The sequence below is a fragment of the Tursiops truncatus genome, chromosome 14 (assembly GCF_011762595.2).
Source record: "Tursiops truncatus isolate mTurTru1 chromosome 14, mTurTru1.mat.Y, whole genome shotgun sequence".
Lineage (NCBI taxonomy): Eukaryota > Metazoa > Chordata > Mammalia > Artiodactyla > Delphinidae > Tursiops > Tursiops truncatus.
Genome location: NC_047047.1, coordinates 67,480,076 through 67,499,472, shown reverse-complemented (window position 1 = coordinate 67,499,472; position 19,397 = coordinate 67,480,076). Strand labels below are relative to the sequence as shown.

The window sequence follows — 19,397 nt, the reverse complement described above, 5'->3', positions numbered from 1 at the left end:
CATTCTCTTGGCATATTTTACTGCAGATACCTGGTGAGGTATCTGCAGATACCTGGTGAGGTATCTCACCAGGTTGTTGCCTGGTGAGGAAAAATAGCAAGCGCCTGCGGCTGTCCTCTGCCCTCAGATGCAATAGTTCTTAGCAGTGTGGGCTTTAGTCAGTGTCATCCATTGTGGTTCCTGTTGCTTTACTGGTTGAAGCTTTGGGAATCCCTTTCCATATCTGAGATTTCTTCAGGAAGGCAGTCTCTTTTTTTTTAATAATGTTACCTTTCTATGCTTTGGGAAGTATTTAAAAGATAATTATCTCCTGACAAAATCTGGCCTTTGTATAGTTCACATGTTTCTCCAGTTTCTGTTTCAAAAGTTGGAACCAACAAATTTCACTTAGTTTGGGACTTGCTCCCAAGTATTTGTTCAATAATTTATGCCTGTATTTATGAAATCCTTATGGTGTTAAACATGTTTACCTTGTTCCTCCCTTTCTGCCTCACTTTTTTTTTTTAATTATATTTATTTTTTTGGCTGCATTCAGTCTTCGTTGCTGCACGCAGGCTTTCTCTTGTTGCGGAGAGCTGTGTGCGGGCTTCTCATTGCGGTGGCTTCTCTTGTTGTGGAGCATGGGCTCTAGGCTCCTGGGCTTCAGTAGTTGCAGCATGTGGGCTCAGTAGTTGTGGCACATGGGCTCAGTAGTTGTGGCTCGCGAGCTCTAGAGTGCAGGCTCAGTAGTTGTGGCGCACGGGCTTAGTTGTTCCGCGGCATGTGGGATCTTCCCGGACCAAGGCTCGAACCCATGTCCCCTGCCTTAGCAGGCGGATTCTTAACCACTGTGCCACCAGGGAAGTCTTAATTTTTTTAAACTGAGACTCAGAGAGGTTAAGTTAATTTTCTGATGGTCACATGGCTAGAAACAGAGCTAGGATTTGCACCCAGGTGGTCTGGCTGCAAAATTCATGCTCTTAACCACTACACTGTCATGAAATAAAAATCTCCTATGGCTCAGTGCTTTACATCTCATGAGAAGATTTTTAAAAGGAGAGGAGTGGGTGGGATCATGCTAAGTAATCAGTAGTACCCGAAATCATGTCTTACACAAGAAATGCTTGTAATGACTGCTCTGTACTGAATTTCTCCAGTTTAAAAGACACAGTTCTAAGCTCTGGTTCCATATCTGTTTCCTCTTTACTGTGTTCTGTCCTAATCATGCCTTTAAAAAAAAATCTTCCCATACCACTTCCTAGTGCACTATATTTTGACTGGATAATGTTTCTGTTTTGCCTCTGTAGGATTGGTTTGTTGTAAACCCAACAACGACCAAAAGCTTTGAGAAGCTGATGAAGATAAAACAGCGACAGCAAGAAGAAGAAAAGCGGAGGCAGCAGCACAGGAGCCGAAGGTCTCTAAGAAGGCGGCAGCAGCCTGGCATTGAGCTTCCTGAGACAGAGCTGAGTCTTAGAGTAGGGAAGGATCAGAGGAGGAGTCATGAGGAACTGCTCGTGGCAACGTCCTGTAAAGAACCAGAGCAGGAGCCAGTGCCAACACAGTTCCAGAAAGTCAAGCCCCCAAAGACGAATCATAAACGAGGAAAGAAATAGGCAGGCAGTGTGAAAGCACTCCTGGGAGAGTGGATGGGATGCTGTGGTCACAGGGACCTGTGTGGAGAGGCCTGAGTCACGGGGGCCAAGTGAAGAGAAATTTACTCTTTCAGCTGTTTGTGTAAGGCTGTGGCACTCTCAGCTCCTTCCTCCTGTGTAAATTTCAGTGTTTTCCCTATTGATTCACGTGGACCCTCCACCACCCACACCCCCATCTCCTTTTTGGTAGATTTTCCTGCTATTCTCATTGGAGTCCTCCTGTTTTTCTCTTATCTTGCCCAAAGAGCTCCTCCTTAAGGCCCACTATAGGCCCTTCTTGCCCCATACAAGACTAAGAAACCTGTTTGATTATCCTTTCCATACTGGGGTGCAGAATGTTCTTGGAAGCTCCATTGATTTCGTAGTCACTCCATCATCTTATAAAACAATTCCAAACTAACTCTTTAAAACCATACTGATTTATCATTTTGTATTTGTGATATAACAAGCCTAGAACCTAGAACTGTTGTCACTCCTTTAATAAGGTTCCCCCGTCTGCTTGGGTGACAGAATTTATGGAGGCTCTTTGTTGTCTCAATACGGTTTTAGGATTGAAAGTGAGAAAATAGATTTAGAATAAAAAAGCTAGACCCTCCGGACACAGGTTTTCCTAGGAAATGCTTTGTTTGTCCCAGGTGGCAGTAAGTAACTAGACCCACACACATGAAATGCAGCCTTAGGAGGAATGTGTCCCACACATAAAATGACTGGAAAGAAGAAAGTAGCAGCAAAAATAAACACCGCCTCAACTTCCCTGGGTGTGAGGCCTCCTCTGTTGCTATGACCAGTGCCCTCCTGCAGCTTGTCTTGCTCCTGACGTTTTGAGGATTGAAAGAGAAATAAACCCTTTTGCTCCTGATGTTTGACACAGAACCCTAATATTGCTGGTACTCCTGTGAGGATTGGTAGCCAAGGTGCACATTCCTTCTCCCCTGGACTTGACCTGACTTGTTAGTCTGCACTCTGTTAAGTCCTCGTATCTCCCTTTAGCCAAAGTCTGTCTCTTTGAATTTTCTGAGAATATTGTCCTCTACCTTCTTTTTTAGATGTTGTGTTCTGTCCTTTTTATAACCTGAGACTTTGACACCAGGTGTAGATATTTATCTGGAGTTGGAAAGAAAAGTTCTTTTTCTGAACCTCATGCCTACCTGATAGTATCTGTTAGCCTGTTTCTCTTTGAGGCTGGCTTTCCCTGGAGCATTGGTTAGAGCAGCTCTGTTGTCGTATTCCTGGATTCTCTTCCCCTTTTCCATAAATATTGGTCTTCTATATTCTTGCCAATTTTTGTGGCTTATGCCACATAAAAAGCCAGGGACCCTTAACCCTAATATGGACCAATACTGCCTTTTCAAATTCTGAAAGGCTGTTACCACTTTTAACTCTGTTCTCTGTGCTCCTCCATATAGCCTTAAAATGTGGGCTTTTGTGAAGACCACTTTCAAACATGGGAGCATTGAAACCTGATTGGGATACTGCCAGAACGGGTAGTTTTGCAACAAGGGAAGGATGTGGTCTGTCCACTCGACATTGTCATTGGCAGTTGCTCCCTTAAAGCCCTTTCCGTACATGAGGATTGTCAGGGAGGAAAATGGAGAAGCTCTGTTAATTTCTGGTGAGTAAGACTTGGGGAATGTTTGGCAATGGCAAGAAAAATAAATGACTCTGTGTTAGAATGATGTTTTCCATTGTTCATTGACTCCAACGTGCTACCTGTCTCCTTGCTGACACAGTGTGTCTGGGGAAGATAACGACTAGAGATGGGAATGAGTTTGGAAGAAGTAACACGTACAGTTGTGTCAGTAGTTCTTTAGGCCCTGAAATATGCTGGTTCAAATGAATCCACTCATACCTTGCTTTATTGCTCTTCCTCTTACAGATAGCGATTTTAATTAAAGTATGTACATTGTTGTTTTAGACATAATGGTATTGCACACTTTAAATAGACTACAATATAATATAAACATACCTTTTATATGCACTGGGAAACTGAAAAATTCATGTGACTTGCTTTATTATGAAATTTACTTTATTGTGGTGGTCTACACCCAAACCCCCAATAACAGATGTGTGCCTGTAATTGGTTTGAGATTAAACTTGTCCAGTCTCATCCAGGGCCCTTGCAGGTGATCCTTTTATTTTTCCTGTCTGAGCCAGGGATCAGCAGGACTCACTAGAGATGATCCTAAATATATTAATTGAATTTTTAAGGTTTTTAACCAAATTCATTAGAATAATATTTATTGAAGTTGAGCGGTATCAGGTTTAGCTAGATTTTGGAGCAATGTGAACTCCCTGCACTTTGGAATGGACATTGGGTACAATCAATTTAAAAACTAATTGGCAGGATCTCTTAAAATTGAAGATATGCCCTGAGACTCAGTAATTTCACTCCTATGGCTATACAAACTACTCCTGGTCAGGTGTTCTACTAGACATCTACAAGAATGATGTTGCAGTCTAATTTCCAATATGTACTGGAAACATCCTGTACCAGAGACTACTGGCTGTCCAGCAAAATTGGCTTTACCTTGCAGAATTATAGGATTATAGGAGAAATGGCTAGACTGCACTTCCAGCCCTCCAGCCAATTCCCCTGTAGTGATGGGGTAGCCAACTAACTTCTCTCTGGTGGAATGTGAGTGCAAGTGATGTGTGTCAATTCCATGCCAGGACTTTTAAGAGAGCGAGTGTACCTCCATGCTTTCTTTCCCCTTCTTCTGGCTAGATGCAGTTGATAAGGCAGCTCTAGGTCATGGTAGACCATAACATGGAAGATATCGATTCCCTGAATGACCCCAGGAAAGACTATTTGCCAATCAGGATGATCTATCTATCTGAGACTATTGTATGAGCAAAAAATAAATGCCTTTTCTTTGAGTCATGATATAATCTTGGGTCTCTTCCTGAGCCTAGTCTCTTACATAAGCTACTTGTCCATTATCAGGAGAAAATGGGTAAGTTGTGGTCTTCATCCTGAGGAATACTATACAGCTGTCAGAAGAACCAGGTCTTCTTTTAAAAAAAATTAGCATTTGTTTAATAGGCTTTAAAGCACTTTTTCCCTCACATCTCTTTAAAACAACTGATTCATTCAACCAAGAGACACAGAAAACCTTTACGTGACTCAGTGGGTAAGTCATTGGGGGAGAGGACCTGGGTCTCTGCATGCCACTCGAGGTAGTGGATTTCTTCCTAAGGCAACGGGGACAGCTAGGGGAGTGTCAGGTGGGGGGTGATACCACCAGATGTGAACTGAGATGATGGATGGGGCTGCCCCTCTGCAGCAGCATGCAGGACGGGCTGGATTTTCCATTTCAGTCAGGTAACCTTACCCCTTTAACACTACCCCAAGAACCAGGTCGTCTTGTATCATCATGAATACAGCTCCAAAATAAAGTCTGGGAAAAGCAAGTTATAGAATACATCAAGAGTCCCATCTGTGGAAGGTTTAAAAACATGGAAAAACAATGCTCTATTGTTTATGGATATATAGAAGTAAAAGTATATAGACTACATAAATATAGTACCTATAAATATATTTTAATAAAATACAGAAAAGATAGGAAACCATGCACAGGCATGATAAACATCAACTTTAGATAATGCTTCTGGGATCCAGAGGGACAAGTGAATGGTAAGTTCTTATTTTTTCAAATGGATAGTGAGTTTGTTATACTTTTCTATATCTTTTGCTATGTGTGAAATGCTTCATTTTAAAAATCTGTTCAGGCACTTCTCTGGTGGTCCAGTGGTTAAGACTCTGTGCTTCCGCTGCAGGGGGCATGGGTTCAATCCCTGGTCTGGGAAGAAAGATCCTGCAAGCCGCATGTTGTGGCCGAAAAGAAAAAGTTCACACAAACAAGAAAGAAAAAATACTCTGCCCACCTCCTTCTTCAAAAGGAACAGTTTAGGAATTTTTCTTCTGCTTCCTCTTCCCCTCACACTAAGAATCAGCTCTCCCCCATGTCTTCTGTTCACCTCCATGTTTGCCATTCCATTCCGAACAGTCATCACCTCTTGCCTTTTCAAGAGCTTCCTAACTGGATTCCATCTGCTTTTCACTGGCTTGGTACACTCCGCATACTGCTGTAGTGAGTTTTTATACTGTAAATCAACCTCGTTCACTTGCTTAAAGCCTAGTGATTTCCCAATGCACTTAGAATAAAAGTCATCCCCTTTACCTTGTCCTACAAGGCCTGCCTACTCTATTAACCTTTTTAGCCTCATCCGCCTCTGCTCTGTCCGTGTTCGCTGCCATTCCCCAACTACACTTAGCCACACTGACTCTTCTGTTCCTTAATCCTACTAAACTCCTTCCCATCTTAGGGCCTTTGCATTCACTGTTCCCTCTGTCTGGAATGTCTTCTTCCCCAATTTTTGTACATCAGGCTTCATGTCGTTCAAGTCTTAACCTAAATTTCACCTCACAGGTCTTTTCCATCTAAATGCACTTTCTGTAACATCACCCTCTTTCCTTTCCAGCACAGGAAACCAGACGAAAAGTAGGCTGAGATCCTCGTTGGCCAAACCTACTGCTGGCTTGCTGACGGGAATTTCTAAGGGCCTTTATCAACAGGAGTCCCCAACCCCTGGGCTACAGACCGGTGCACGGCCTGTTAGGAACTGGGCCGCACAGCAGGGGGTGAGCAGCGGGGGAGCGAGCAAAGCTTCCTCTGCCGCTGCCCGTCGCTTCCCATCGCTCGCATTACCGCCTGAACCCTCCCCTCCCCCCCAACCCCACCCCACCCACCCCCACCCCCCGTCCGTGGAAAAATTGTCTTCCACGAAACCGGTCCCTCGTGCCAAAAAGGTTGGTGACCGCTGCTTTATCAGATGATTCACCCTTTAAAGTCTTCAAGCCCTCAGAGGCCTCACAAAGGGACAGCCGGGAGCAGTACACCAGATCAGATCCATTATCTGGGATGAGGAATTCAAAATAAACTGAGACAGGGTGGAAGTTACTCACTCCTGAATTAATTCATCTGGACAGCACTGGCAGGAGGGGGAATTAACAGCAGATTAATAAGATTACCCATCCCTCTTTCCTTATCCTTAGTTTTATATCTTCCTATGTTTTTTGCATCGACAGAGAATAACGGTTTTGAATGTGTCTTGGATACCATAGTTTAAAACAGGCTCTCTGTATTTTCAGCTCCACTGAATAGAACTATTCAGGTTAAGGCAACTGTGTGCTACCTAACATTCTACTTTGTGCACTAAAACTGCATTTTTATTATGTGCACACTAGTATGAAGAAGACATGCAGAGTTGATAAGACATGAGAAGAGAGGTAAGTAGAAGGTACATTACATTGAAACAATAATGAAATCAGTGGGTATATTATAATGAGTTTATTTTCAATAACAAAATTTTAAGAACCAAGACATTACACATTTAACAGAAAAGTTGTTAAAGCTAGAAGTTAAGGCACATTGAGGCAAAATCCTTTTCTGAATCTAATTGTACAAGAATTCATTTTACATATGAATAAAACTGAAATCTGGGAAAACCATTATGAACTTTTTCATCACTGACAATTTCTTGAAAACATTAAGTTGATTCTGTTTTTCCACAAAGGAGCAACATTAAAATGAGGCTGCATTTCTGTACCAGGATTCAGCATTCAAAGAAATCCCTGATCTAACCATCAGTATGTCCTAAGTGCCAAAAATATAACTACCCTAAAAGTCTATATTAATTTAAAATACTATTCCTAGTTCTACTGAAGGGGCATAAAGAGGGTACACATGAATAACAAAACGCATTTCAAGGACTAGGAAGTGCTTATGCAGTAAAAACGTAGTAAGTGACCTAAAGCTAAAGTGCTCACTCTATCGAAACTTCAGTCATCTTTGTCATCTTAGAAATTGAGGATGTTGCCTGGGAAAGAGATGGCAAAAGACTCTTTAGAAAGTTCTCCAAATATATGAAAACTTTCTTTTGATACATTTTCCTAAAACAGGCAGAAGCACTCAGCCACCTCATTCAGGCTAGAGGTATTTCTCCACAGAAAACTGACCAGGTATACATACCCTCTATCTTCTCTTCCCTTCACACAGTTTACACAAAGCAAAAATGGTATGGGCTGAGCATCAGACAGGTTACTCTGCCTAAGGCTTATTACACTTGCTGTTAAGAGTTTTTCAATCATGAGAAAACTGTAGAAGCAGCTACCTGATCACCAGCACAAACTTTACAAAGAGCTTAAAAACACTGTGTGCTAAGGTGGCCAAAGAAGTGAGGATACATGGACATTGGTTCTTTACAGAGCAGAAAGCAGAATATAACAATCTGAAATGCTATTCTTCAGGGGGCTTTTTCTATAAAGAAATCTAACTTAGCTAGGTGAAACACACCACACAACTATTTTCCTGTCACTTCCGCAAGGTGGTTTTCTTGAGGTAGTTTCACATCTGGGTTTTTGGCAAATGGTACTGGGTTATCTGGAGGTGTGAGGCACAGCCCATTTATTACCAAGAGCTAATTAAAGAAAAACCTAACTTTAAGGGAAGCCAGTCCCACACATAATCTAGCAGTACTGCTGGAGAAAAGCACCTAATCCTTCACACTAACACATCAAGATGGATATTTAACCACAGCACCCTGAGATCCCAAAGCCTTCCTAACCTGGTTTATGTTACGCAGCACCTAAGAACCCTTGCTCCATTCCTGACTTCGTGTTATTTTAGGAATTACTTTGGATGCGTCCTTGATTTGGTGCCTAGGGCAGGGTTCAGTGTGGTCTTTGGAGCACCTTGTCCTTTTGGGCACGGATTACGCCTTTCTTGCAGCCGTTGCCTCCCCCGGCTTAAGCAATCTAGGTACCACTGCTCCTGCTGCAGCTGCAGCTGCTTCTTTTTTAAACGGCTGTGAGTAGCCTCCAACTTCTGGCATTTCTGAATTAGCTGTGGTAGTTCCTTCTGTAACTGCTGGTGCTGTCTGTCGATGCTACTGTGGAACTCGGAAGTGTACTGCTTTGCTGCCCTCTCCAAGGCCTTGTTCTTGCTGTTCAGCTCCTTTGTTGGTCTTTTTCCCACCTGCCTTGCATCTAGCTCACTCAGTTGTGCCTCCAGTAATGCTTTATCCTGGAAGAACTGGACCAGCATGGCCTGTTTCTTTGCAGCTGTCTCAGCGTGGGTTTTCTTTATCTCCTGCTGTAGTGTCTGAATTTCTCTCTCCTGTTTCTCCTTTACTATCGAAATGTCCCTCATTGCCTCCAACTGCTTATTCAAATTGGATAGGATCTTTTCTTTCTGCAAGAGCTCTGTTTTAAGCGCTGAATTTTTTCCCGCATATTTGGAGGTTAATTCTTGTCTCCTTTGTTCAATCTGCCCACTTTGTTGTAAATAGTAGTTCCACAGCTTCTCGGTTCGCTGTCTAGACTCCTTTGTTTGCTTGGTCAGGTATTCCAGAAAGAACTGGTTTTCCTCCTCGACACGTACGTTTTCCGCCAGCAGCTGCCTGGTTTCCTCCACTAACGGTTCTAGTCGGATTTGAGTTTCTTTGATTTGCTTGTCTAGCTTCATCATTTCCACTACTGCCTTTTCTTTAAACCTCTTCTCTGCCTTTGTTAGCTTCTCTGGCTTGAGAAAATTTATGAAACTAAGATCCGGTTGAAGGGAATTACTGGAGTCCTCAGCCAACCTGAAGGGAGAACAAGAGAGACATCCCCCCATGTTTTTCACGAAAAATTAGGAAATAATTTTAAAAATGCACACGTACTTTAATTCATATCCCAAGTCTTTGGGAGCACCTACGATGTTCCTCACACAAGGCACGGGGGACAGAGCTAGGGGTAAAGACGAGGGAGTGTAGTTTACAACTGACAATATGCCGTCTCTACAACCCTGCGAGGTAGTATCTTGAGGGTAAAGAGGAGAAAACAGGTTCAGAGAACTGAAGTGACTTGGCCACGATGTACACCGCCAGCGGGTGGCAGAGCCTGGGTCTAAAACCCAGATCTCACGGCTTACTGAACACTACAGCTGCTCCAAAGGGCCACCGCAGCCAACTGGGCGGTCGGGAGTAGGAGTGTATACATGGCTCGGCTCTTTCACCACCTTTCCGTGTACCGAGGGCGCCTGGGTGGAGAGAAGCGCCTCCTCAGTACCTACTTGACAAACTCGGCAACCAAATGTTCCTCCCCAAAGTCACGGTGCACCTTTGCGGAGACCCCCAGGGAAAGAGCCCTACGGTCTGGGGCTGGCGACACGCGGAAACGGCGTCCCAGTGCGGAGGGTTTTTCCAGTTTCTCCGGGCTGGTCTCTGCGGCTCTTGGCGGGGCCCAGCAACCCCGGCGCTCGCATCCCGCCCGGGTCCCGGCACGTCCAGCCCTGAGCCGCTTAACCTCCTCAGTCGCCGGACGAGCCCTAGCGGCCGGTTCTCCGGCGGCTCGGTTACCCGCTCTCGGGGGGCCGACAGGAAAAGGCACTCTCTTCACTTTCATAGTGTGGGAGCCCGGGGGTCCCTTGTCGTCCCGCCCGCCCGGGGTCCAGAGCTTTGCCCTTCCCAGGCCCTGCCCGACGACGGTGAGCGGCTCTTTAGGTGGCCTACTCCACTCGTCCTTCCAGTGTCTCCACTTCCCCGCCTCTGTCCCTAGTTGGGCCCCCATCCGGGTCTGGACGGACAGAGCAAAGGCGCACGCCTGGCCCCGTGACCCTGCCCTCTCTGGCCGGTTTGGTTCGGTTCGGTTTGGTTTGCTCTGTTCTAGTCTCATTCAGAGTTCCGAATGTCGCGGGAGCCTCTCTAGCTACATGCGTCTCTATGGTCGAGTGGGCGGAGCCAGGAGCAAGATGGCCGCGCTCGCAGCTGCCACGGAGCCGCAAGCTTCCGGGGGTCCCCGGCTCCCAGTGTGTCTGCTGGTGTTGGGAATGGCGGGGTCTGGGAAAACCACCTTTGTACAGGTGACCTGCACGGCACGGGCGTAGTAGGAGCGCGCGAGAAGTTGTCTGTGGCAGGCGTAAGGCCAGGGGAGAAAGGGAGGTCTCTCTGGGGAGTTGGAGGGTACCGGCGCCTGGCTTTCAAGGATGCCAGCAACCCCTGTTTTTTCCTCCGCGAAGCCGTCTCAGATCCTAGCCTGGGTTCATTCAGCCTCTCTTCTGCGCACCCTCAGTGCCTATTGGTGACGACCGTACTTGGTATTGGAATTGCCTTGCTAGTGCCAAGTCCTCGAAGGCAGGCTTAACAAGTAATTCTGGCTGTTAATAGAGCGCTTGCACACAGGCTTTCGGTGTAGATTCCTAAAGAATTCCTTCTGGGGTGCCTACCATGTTTCAGGCACTGGGGATTTAGCGGAAATGACAAGGTTCCCGCTTAAATGGAGCTAATGTTTTTTGTGGGGGAGATAGAAACCCCCGCTCCCCCCAAACCACCAAGTCAATAAGTGATGGAGAGTAGAGGAGGCTCTGTTGGATGTGTGATGAAGAAAGGTAGCATTTCAACTGAGAGTGAATGTTGGCGGTGGAGATCAGAAACGAATATTTAAGGTAGAGGGAAATGGAAGTGCAGAATTCTGGTAAGTTGGATTAAGGGGTGGAAGTTCTCTCTTTTTCCTTTATTATGCCTCTTGGTCTCAGTCCATCCTTCTCCCCATATGTCTGCAGAGGCTCACAGGATATCTGCATAGTCAAGGGTGTCCACCTTATGTGATCAACCTGGATCCAGCTGTGCATGAAGTTCCCTTTCCTGCCAATATTGGTGAGTAAACTGCCAGAACTTGTGTGAAGTTTCTCAGAGAATGGAAAGCTGTCAGCCTATCTTATGAGTCTTCAATGCTTCCATTTTTAATGTTTTCTAAACTGCCTAATTTCGTTTCCCTTGGATTTGCTAGCATCCTGAAACAGGCTTCTTCCTGATTCCCTTTTTCTCTTTGTTTACTCCTTCCCTCTTCCTAAATTTCCTTTTTGTCCTTACCACTCCCATTCTCTCTACCTCTTTTGACCCAAGGGTGTCAGACTATGGTTCTTTGGGAAAATGAAGTGACAGAAAGTCAGTCCTCTGGCTTTTAAGCCGTAAACCCTTCAGCAGGCTCTGTTACATAAACTTTGTTTGTATAGTTTTTTTCTTCAAGTTAAGAGCATGTGGGTTTTGTGCAGAGTTTGCTTACTGATTTGTAGGAATCTTGCAAAGTTACATGGGAAAATGTGTGTATATATGCCTGTGTGCATTGTCTTGGTGACGGGTTCCTTCCCTCTTATCATCAGACTTGTAGAGGAGTCCCTGACTACTGTATAAAAAAGATTAAGAATGGATGGGATCCAGTGTCCTGATTCTTGATAGGATCTAGGCTTCCTGATTTTCAGACTATTCCTTGATGTTAGTCTTTTCCCTCCTGGTCTCTTTTTAATCCTATTAAGCTTGTACTCCAAACATACTAATTAAGGAAGACCTTGTATTAAGAAGCAGAAATCATTATGGGAAGAATTTTGAAAAAAAAAAAAAACATTCAATCTTTTCATTTAAAGGCTGGAACTCTAATAGTTGATGGGATATAGGTCTCCTGACTGCTAGATAGGTTTAGTTAGATATTACTGGACAGACCAATTTCCTTTTTATTTAAAATTCCATCCAAATAATTTTTTTCTAGTTTTATTGAGATATAGTTGACATACAGCATTGTATATGATTAAGTTGTATAGCATAATGATTTGATTTACAAACGCATGAAATGATTACCATGAATAAGTTTAGTGAACATCTGTCATCTCATAGATACAAAATTAAAGAAATAGAAAAAAATTTTTTTCCTCGTTAGGAGAACTCTCAACTTTCACATATAACATGTAGCAGTGCTCATTACATTTATAATGTTGTATATGACATCCCTAGTATTTATTCACTGGAAGTTAGTACTTTTGACTACCTTCATCCAATTGTCCCTCCCTCCACACCCTCTACCGATTTGTAGATCGGTAACTACAAATCCAATCTCTTTTTCTGTGGGTTTGTCTGTCTTGCAGTGTAATTGACCTGCCACAGTATTTAGTTCCTGGTATACAACATAGTAAATTGAAATACATGTACATTTCAAAATGATCACTATGATGAGTCTAGTTAATATCTGTCACCATACAACGGTATTATATAATTTTTGACTGTATTCCCCACACTGTACATCTCACCCCATGACTCATTTATTTTGTAACTGAAAATTTGTACCTCTTAATCTCCATCACCTATTTCTCTCCCCACCCATCCACTTCCCAAGTTAATGCCTTTATAAAAATGTTATCTGCATTACCTTTGTTACCAGTAAGCAAGGAGTAAGAAATAAACCTTTTTTCTTTATTTAGCTCCCTTTTTCTGTGTATATGGTCACTGAGAAGGTATTTAAGTTGTATAAAACTTTTCTCTTTGTCTCCAACATCCCTACCATAACTTGAGAGCTCCTAGCCTAACATTCTTCTTGGGTTACTTGGCAGTTGTCCTTGGCCAGTGTGAAGCTGGAGAAGTTACTAGAAGACAGTGCTGACAATAGAAGCCTCAGAAGCTAGTTTCAGTTTCTTGCTGGGAGGGAAGGTACTTGCAGGGTACCTTTTGTCCTCCTAGTCTCTTCCTGAACTTGCTTCTTTTGCTGTTACAATTCAGTGATCTTAGTTTGAAAATTTAGAAAACAGATTGGAAAAGTACCTTGGATGCTAAGACAGAAACTGATTTGTTTGCTCAGAGGAAGCAGAGATGACTTGAGAGGTCTGTTGGCTTAGATATTATAGGTGGGGAGTCTCAAACTGTATTGGTTCTTACGTGTTAAATTCCATTTCATTCTCTCTTTTTTTCCCTCCAGATATTCGTGACACTGTGAAGTATAAAGAAGTCATGAAACAGTATCCTTTTTCACATCTACTTTGGTTTTTGGCTCATCCCTGGCTACTTACTGTCTGTGTATTGTGTAGCTTTGAAAAAAGTGTTTGTGCCTTCCCTTGTGAAATATACTAGCAAAAGCATTCGATTGTTTTCAGGTAATTTTATGAAGAGGAGGGAAGATGAATGTGGGGAGAAGCATTGTAGGTGATTAGAAATCCTATTTCAGCTTGTGAGTTCCGTTTTCTGCCTTTGTCCTGAACTGCAGGCTGTTGTAATTAGCACAGAGAAGGAGACGCTAGCTGGTGGCGTGCCTGGGTCCCACAAGGGAGTACTGTCTTGGTGGATGCATCCATTGATCACCATCCCCTTAGACTGGGAAGCTCAAAGATTAGTAAGATCAACTCTTAGTACATTGCTGTGTGAAATGTGTACTTTCCCTGTAGGTAAGTCTAGATAGGAAGACTAATTCTAATCCTCAGGTGGCTTGATGAGTGAGGATCAGAGCTAAGAGTGGTATATAAATGATCTTCATGGCTAATGCCATTAGGCTGTCAATGCCTGATACATCTGTCTATTCCATTTTGGCCCCATTTCACCTGGCCATTTCTAAACGATGAATGAGGTAGACATCGATAGTGAATGTTTCCCTATGAGGTTAAGATTGTGTGATACAAACTAGTCAATTGAACACTAACGTTACGCTGTTTTTGTGAGGGATTGTCTAGATAATAAACTTTATCATCTAAATTGATCTATAAGCAACTTAAATCCTCAACTTAGTGTCTAGGTATGGACTTGGACCCAATGGTGGCATAGTGACCTCACTCAATCTCTTTGCTACCAGATTTGATCAGGTATGTCTGTCTCTATTTACATAGACATGGCTGTGTCAGAACCTGTGACTCTTAAATGCCTTAGCTTGATCACACTGGGAAAGAAGGGCAATCAACCTCAATGTCAATACAGAATATAAGGAGGCATTTTGGTGGACAAAGAAGTAGGCTATGAGAGGATGATCAACATGGTGAGAGACTTCACACTGAACGTTGTGGCGGCCAGTAAAGACCTAAGAGACCTGGGGTCTCTTCTTGATCTGTTATTGGCTTGCAGTGTTACCCTGAGGATGGGGTGGAGGGATGGGGAGTGGGATGGGCTACCAGGCAGGGAATGGAACAATTATGGGGCTTTTCACTTGTGACAAATTGTTGTCATCTTGTTATGTTTTCTCTGTCACATTCCACTTCCTTAAGAGTGTTTGGCAATCACTGATTTTTTACCCCGATTTCACTCAATGATTCAGGCTGTTAACGCTTTACTGAAGCACCAAGAGAGAGACTTGGCAGTGACAGATCAAGTCTTCAGCTCCTTAGGCCTTGCCCTGTGCTCCAGGGTGTTGTGGTACGGCAGGTGTGGCTATGTTTCTTTGGTTCCATGAGCACGTTAGTTGGTGTCCTCAGACAGAGAACATAGAGATTCAATCGTTAATGGTGCCTGCAGGTGGGCCACTCTAGAGAGGGCCCTGTGATTTTTTTTGTTGAACTTGGATTCTGTTGTAATTGGCGTTTTTTTCTTTTAGGTGATGAAATTTATTGAGAAGGCCCAGAACATGTCTAAGTAAGTGATTTCAGTCTAGTGCCTATTTATTACTCTGTAGTTGACATGTTTCTAGGTTTTTTGAAGAATTTCGGGTTACTATCAAGTTCTGAGGGGGTGTAGTTTGAGATGAAACCATGATAAGTGAAAAAATTGTTGGCAAGAAGACAATCATTAAGATGCTCTACTGGTTGGGGAACTAAGATCCCACAAGCCATGGTGTGGCCCAAAATCAATAAATAAATAAAAGCGACAAGATGCTCTACAGTGTAGAGCTCAATTTAATAGTATCCCACCCCCAATCACTTTGGTATATGTTCCCAGCTTCTTAGGAGGTATTTTGAGAATTTGAGTCCACATTCACTTGTCCACTTGCCTTCTCTTGCTTGTTGGCATTAAAGTCTATGAAATACCTTTCTAATCCTTGTTTATTTTATTTTATTTTATTATTTTTTTTTATGTTTATTTTTGGCTACACTGGGTCTTCATTGCTGCACGTGGGCTTTCTCTAGTTGTGGCGAGCGGGGGCTACTCTTCGTTGCGGTGCGCGGGCTTCTCATTGTGGTGGCTTCTCTTGTTGCGGAGCACAGGCTCTAGGCACGCGGGCTTCAGTAGTTGTGGCACGCGTGCTCAGTAGTTGTGGCTTGCGGGCTCTAGAGCGCAGGCTCAGTAGTTGTGGCGCACGGGGCTTAGTTGCTCCACGGCATGTGGGATCTTCCCGGACCAGGGCTTGAACCCCTGTCCCTCGCATTGGTGGGCGGATTCTTAACCACTGCGCCACCAGGGAAGCCCCTAATCCTTGTTTAAATTAATATAATTTACATGATTCAGAGGGGATATTTTTTAATTTAAAAAGCATCAAAATATAGAATAGGAGATTCTTATTATCATTACCCACAATGAACTGTTGTTAAATTTTTAATAGGTCTGCTTTTTTAAAAGAAAGGAAGATAATTTATTATTTTTGTAAAAAGGATATATAGGCTTATTACTATAAATAATTCCTACCATGCATAGTATTTAAAAGATGAAAGTACCACCCTTCTTGTCACTAGAAATAGCTATCATTATTATCATTATTGCTATCAGTGACTGTCATCCCAGGCGTTTCTATTCATGTGTACATAGATAGAAGGATGGATGGATAAGGTGTTTTTACAAAAATAGGATCATACTAGAGTAGTTTTTTAAAGTAATAGCTTTATTGCAATATGAATTCACAGACCATAAAGTTCACTCTTTTAAAGTATACAGTTTAGTGGTTTTTAGTATATTCACAAAGTTGTGCATCGACCAGAGGTACCTAATTTCAGGGACTTCCTGGTGGTCCAGTGGTAAAGAATCCGCCTTACAATGCAGGGGACGCAGGTTCGATCCCTGGTCAGGGAACTAAGATCCCATATGCCACGGGACAACTAAGCTCGCAAGCCACAACTACTGACCTCTTGTGCCTCAACTAGAGAGCCCGCATGCCGCAAACTACAGAGCCCGCGCCACAACTAGAGAAGAGAAAACCCATTTGCGACGGCTAGAGAGAATCCCATGTGCCACAAACTACAGAGCCTGCGCCACAACTAGAGAAGAGAAAACCTGTTCGCCACGGCTAGAGAGAATCCCGCATGCCACAACGAAAGATCCCTCATGCCTCAACGAAGATCCCACGGTGCTGCAATTAAGAGCTGGCGCAGCCAAAAATAAATAAATAAAAAATAAATCTTAAAAAAAAAAAAAAAAGAACTACCTAATTTCAGAACATTTTCATCTCCAAAAGAAACCCCATACTCATTAGCAGTCACTCTATTCCCCATTCCTCCAGGCTCCTGCTGGCTTCACATACCATTTTACATTCTCACCAGCAATGTATGGAGGGTTCCATTTTCTGTACATTCTGGTCACTACTTGTAATTGTTTTTGTTTTAATAAATTTATTTATTTTTTGGCTGCTTTGGGTCTTTGTTGCTGTGTACGGGATTCCTCTAGTTGCAGTGCTTGGGCTTCTCATTGTGGTTGCTTCTCTTTGTTGCAGAGCACAGGTTCTAGGCATGCGGGCTGCAATAGTTGTGGCATGTAGGCTCAGTAGTCGTGGCTCGCGGGCTCTGGAGCTCAGGCTCAGTAGTTGTGGTGCACGGGCTTAGTTGCTCCGCAGCATGTGGGATCTTCCCAGACCAGGGCTTGAACCCGTGTCCCCTGCATTGGCAGGCGGATTCTTAACCACTGCGCCACCAGGAAGTCCAGATGTTGAGCATCTTTTAGTGTACTTCTTGGCCATTGGTATACATTTGGAGAAACGTCTATTCAAATTTTTTGCTTTTTTAAAAATAAGTTTCAGGTACGCATTGTAATTTAACATGTGTACACTGCAAAGTGATCACCCCACAAAAGTCCAGTTACCATCGGTCACCATACAATCGATCCCCTTCACCCTTTTTGCCCACCCACAACCCCTTTTTCCTCTGGTAACCACTGATTTGTTCTCTGTATCTGTGAGCTTGCTTTTGGTTGGTTGGTTTCCTTCCCTTACCCTTCCTTTTCCCTTCACTTTCCCTTCCCTTTCCCTTCCCCTTCCCCTTCCTCTCTCCCTCCCTCCCTCCCTCCCTTCCTTCCTTCCTTCCTTCCTCCAGATTATTCCACATGTGAGTGAAATCATATGGTAGTTGTCTTTCTCCTTCTGACTTATTTTACTTAGCATAATACCCTCATGTTGTTCATCCATGTTGTCGCAAATGGCAAGATTTCATTCTTCTTTTATGGCTGAATAGTATTCCACTGTGTATATACTACATCTTCTTTATCCATTCATCCATTGGTGGACACTTAGGTTGCTTCCATGTCTTGGCTATTGTACATAATGATGCAATGAACATAAGGGTGCATATATTTTTTCTAATTAGTGTTTTTATATTCTTTGGATAAATACCCGGAAGTGGAATCACTGGATCATATGGTTAGCTCTATCCTTCATTTTTTGAGGAATCTTTCTACTGTTTTTCATAGTAGCTGCACCAGTTTATATTCCCACCAACAGTTTACGAGGGTTTCCTCTTCTGTACATCCTTTTCAGCACTTGTTATCTATTTGGTAAGAGCCATTCTAACAGGTGTGAGGTGATACTTCATTGTGGTTTTGATTTGCATTTCCCTAATAATTAGTGATGTTGAACATCTTTTCATGTGCCTTTTAGCCATCTGTGTCTTTGGAGAAATGTCTACGTAATCGGATCCTCTGCCCATTTTTGAATCGGGTTGTTTATTTGTTTTGGGGTTGTATGTGTTCTTTATATATTTTGGATACCAATCCCTAATCAGAGATACGATTTGCAATTTCTGCTGTTCAGTAGCTTGCCTTTTAGTTTTTTGTTTTGGGCAATGCCCGGCAGCTTGTGGGATCTTAGTTCCCTGACCAGGGATTGAAGCTGGGCCACTGTGGTGAACGCGCTGAGTCCTAACCACTGGACCACCAGGGAATTCCCACCTTTTAGTTTTGATGATGTTTTCCTTTCCTGTGCAGAAGCTTTTTAGTTTGATGTAGTCTCATTTGTTTATTATTGCTTTTGATTTCCTTGCCTTTGGAGTCAGATCCACAGAAACTTATGTCAGTGAGGTTACTGCTTATGTTTTCCTCCAGAAATTTATTTAATGTTTTCAGGTGTTACATTCAAGTCTTTCATCCATTTTGAGTTAATTTTTGTGTATGGAGTGGTCTGGTTTCATTCTCTTGCATGTGACTGTCTGTTTTTCCCAACACCATTTCTTGAAGAGACTTTCCTTTCTCTGTTGTATGTTCTTGGCTCCTTTGTTGTCAATTAATTGTCCATGTATGTGTGGATCTTTGCTTTTTTAAAAACAGCTTTATTGAGATATAGTTCATAGGCCATACAATTTACCCATTTAAATTGTACAATTCTGTGGCTTTTAGTGTAGTTACAGAATTGTACAGCCATCATCACAATCAATTTTAGAACGTTTCATTCCCTCAATAAGAGACCCTCTTCTTTAGTTATCACTTTCTTATTCTTTTTCTCCCTCCCTCCATTTTCCTCCAACCCCACCCCTAAGTAACCAGATGGTTTCCCAAGAGATTTACACTCTGGTTTTGCTTATCTCTCATTTTTAATGCAGTGTGTTTCTAAAACTGTCAGTTTTCTCTGTGATCATTTGCAGCAGTGATGTATTGGTGCTCCTGCCAATGAGCCTGAATACTGGACATTGAACAAAACCCAGGGGAATGTGGTATGCACTTTAAGGGCAATGGGAAGAAGTGAGACTTGACAGTGTGAAGAGGTTATTTCAGTCTTGAGTAACCAGATGTTAATGTTTTGTGGGATGGAATATGTTTCAGAATGCATAAATGAAAACTTCTTTAATGGTC

General features: G+C 43.1%; 3 protein-coding genes across 9 annotated transcripts in view; 2 read left to right on the top strand and 1 right to left on the bottom strand.

The window, feature by feature from the left end:
- Positions 1-3,307, top strand: part of ZNF512 (zinc finger protein 512) — a 35,312-nt gene extending 32,005 nt beyond the window's left edge. For all 4 annotated transcript variants that reach the window (XM_033838824.2, XM_033838826.2, XM_033838825.2 and 1 more), the window contains one exon: positions 1,287-3,307. In XM_033838824.2, the coding sequence (XP_033694715.1) occupies positions 1,287-1,595 (309 nt within the window). In that variant the 3' untranslated portion in view covers positions 1,596-3,307. The remainder of the gene's footprint in view (positions 1-1,286) is intronic.
- A 3,590-nt stretch (positions 3,308-6,897) lies between these two features.
- The window catches only part of GPN1 (GPN-loop GTPase 1), a 23,706-nt gene continuing 11,206 nt past the window's right edge, over positions 6,898-19,397 (top strand). The window contains exons 1-5 of one of the 4 annotated variants that reach the window (XM_019943037.3): positions 6,898-6,924; positions 11,237-11,330; positions 13,417-13,456; positions 14,224-14,290; positions 15,013-15,050. In XM_019943037.3, the coding sequence (XP_019798596.1) occupies positions 6,913-6,924; positions 11,237-11,330; positions 13,417-13,456; positions 14,224-14,290; positions 15,013-15,050 (251 nt within the window). In that variant the 5' untranslated portion in view covers positions 6,898-6,912. Of the gene's footprint in view, positions 6,925-10,415; positions 10,538-10,587; positions 10,594-10,702; positions 11,149-11,236; positions 11,331-13,416; positions 13,457-14,223; positions 14,291-15,012; positions 15,051-19,397 lie in introns of those variants that run through there. The other 3 variants (XM_004325239.4, XM_019943039.3, XM_019943038.2) reach the window with 3 other exon arrangements.
- Positions 6,969-10,350, bottom strand: CCDC121 (coiled-coil domain containing 121). Its single transcript, XM_004325244.4, has 2 exons — positions 9,749-10,350; positions 6,969-9,278 (listed from the first exon to the last, which is right to left on the bottom strand). The coding sequence occupies exons 1-2, from the start codon at positions 10,348-10,350 to the stop codon at positions 8,327-8,329; spliced, it is 1,554 nt and encodes a 517-aa protein (XP_004325292.3). The 3' UTR covers positions 6,969-8,326.

Coding starts and splice junctions, on each gene's coding strand:
- CCDC121 (XM_004325244.4), bottom strand. CDS start 10,350: ATGAGACTAGAACAGAGCAAACCAAACCGAACCGAACCAAACCGGCCA. Junction 9,279..9,748: donor TTGGTTGCCGAGTTTGTCAA/GTAGGTACTGAG, acceptor TTCTCCCTTCAG/GTTGGCTGAGGACTCCAGTA.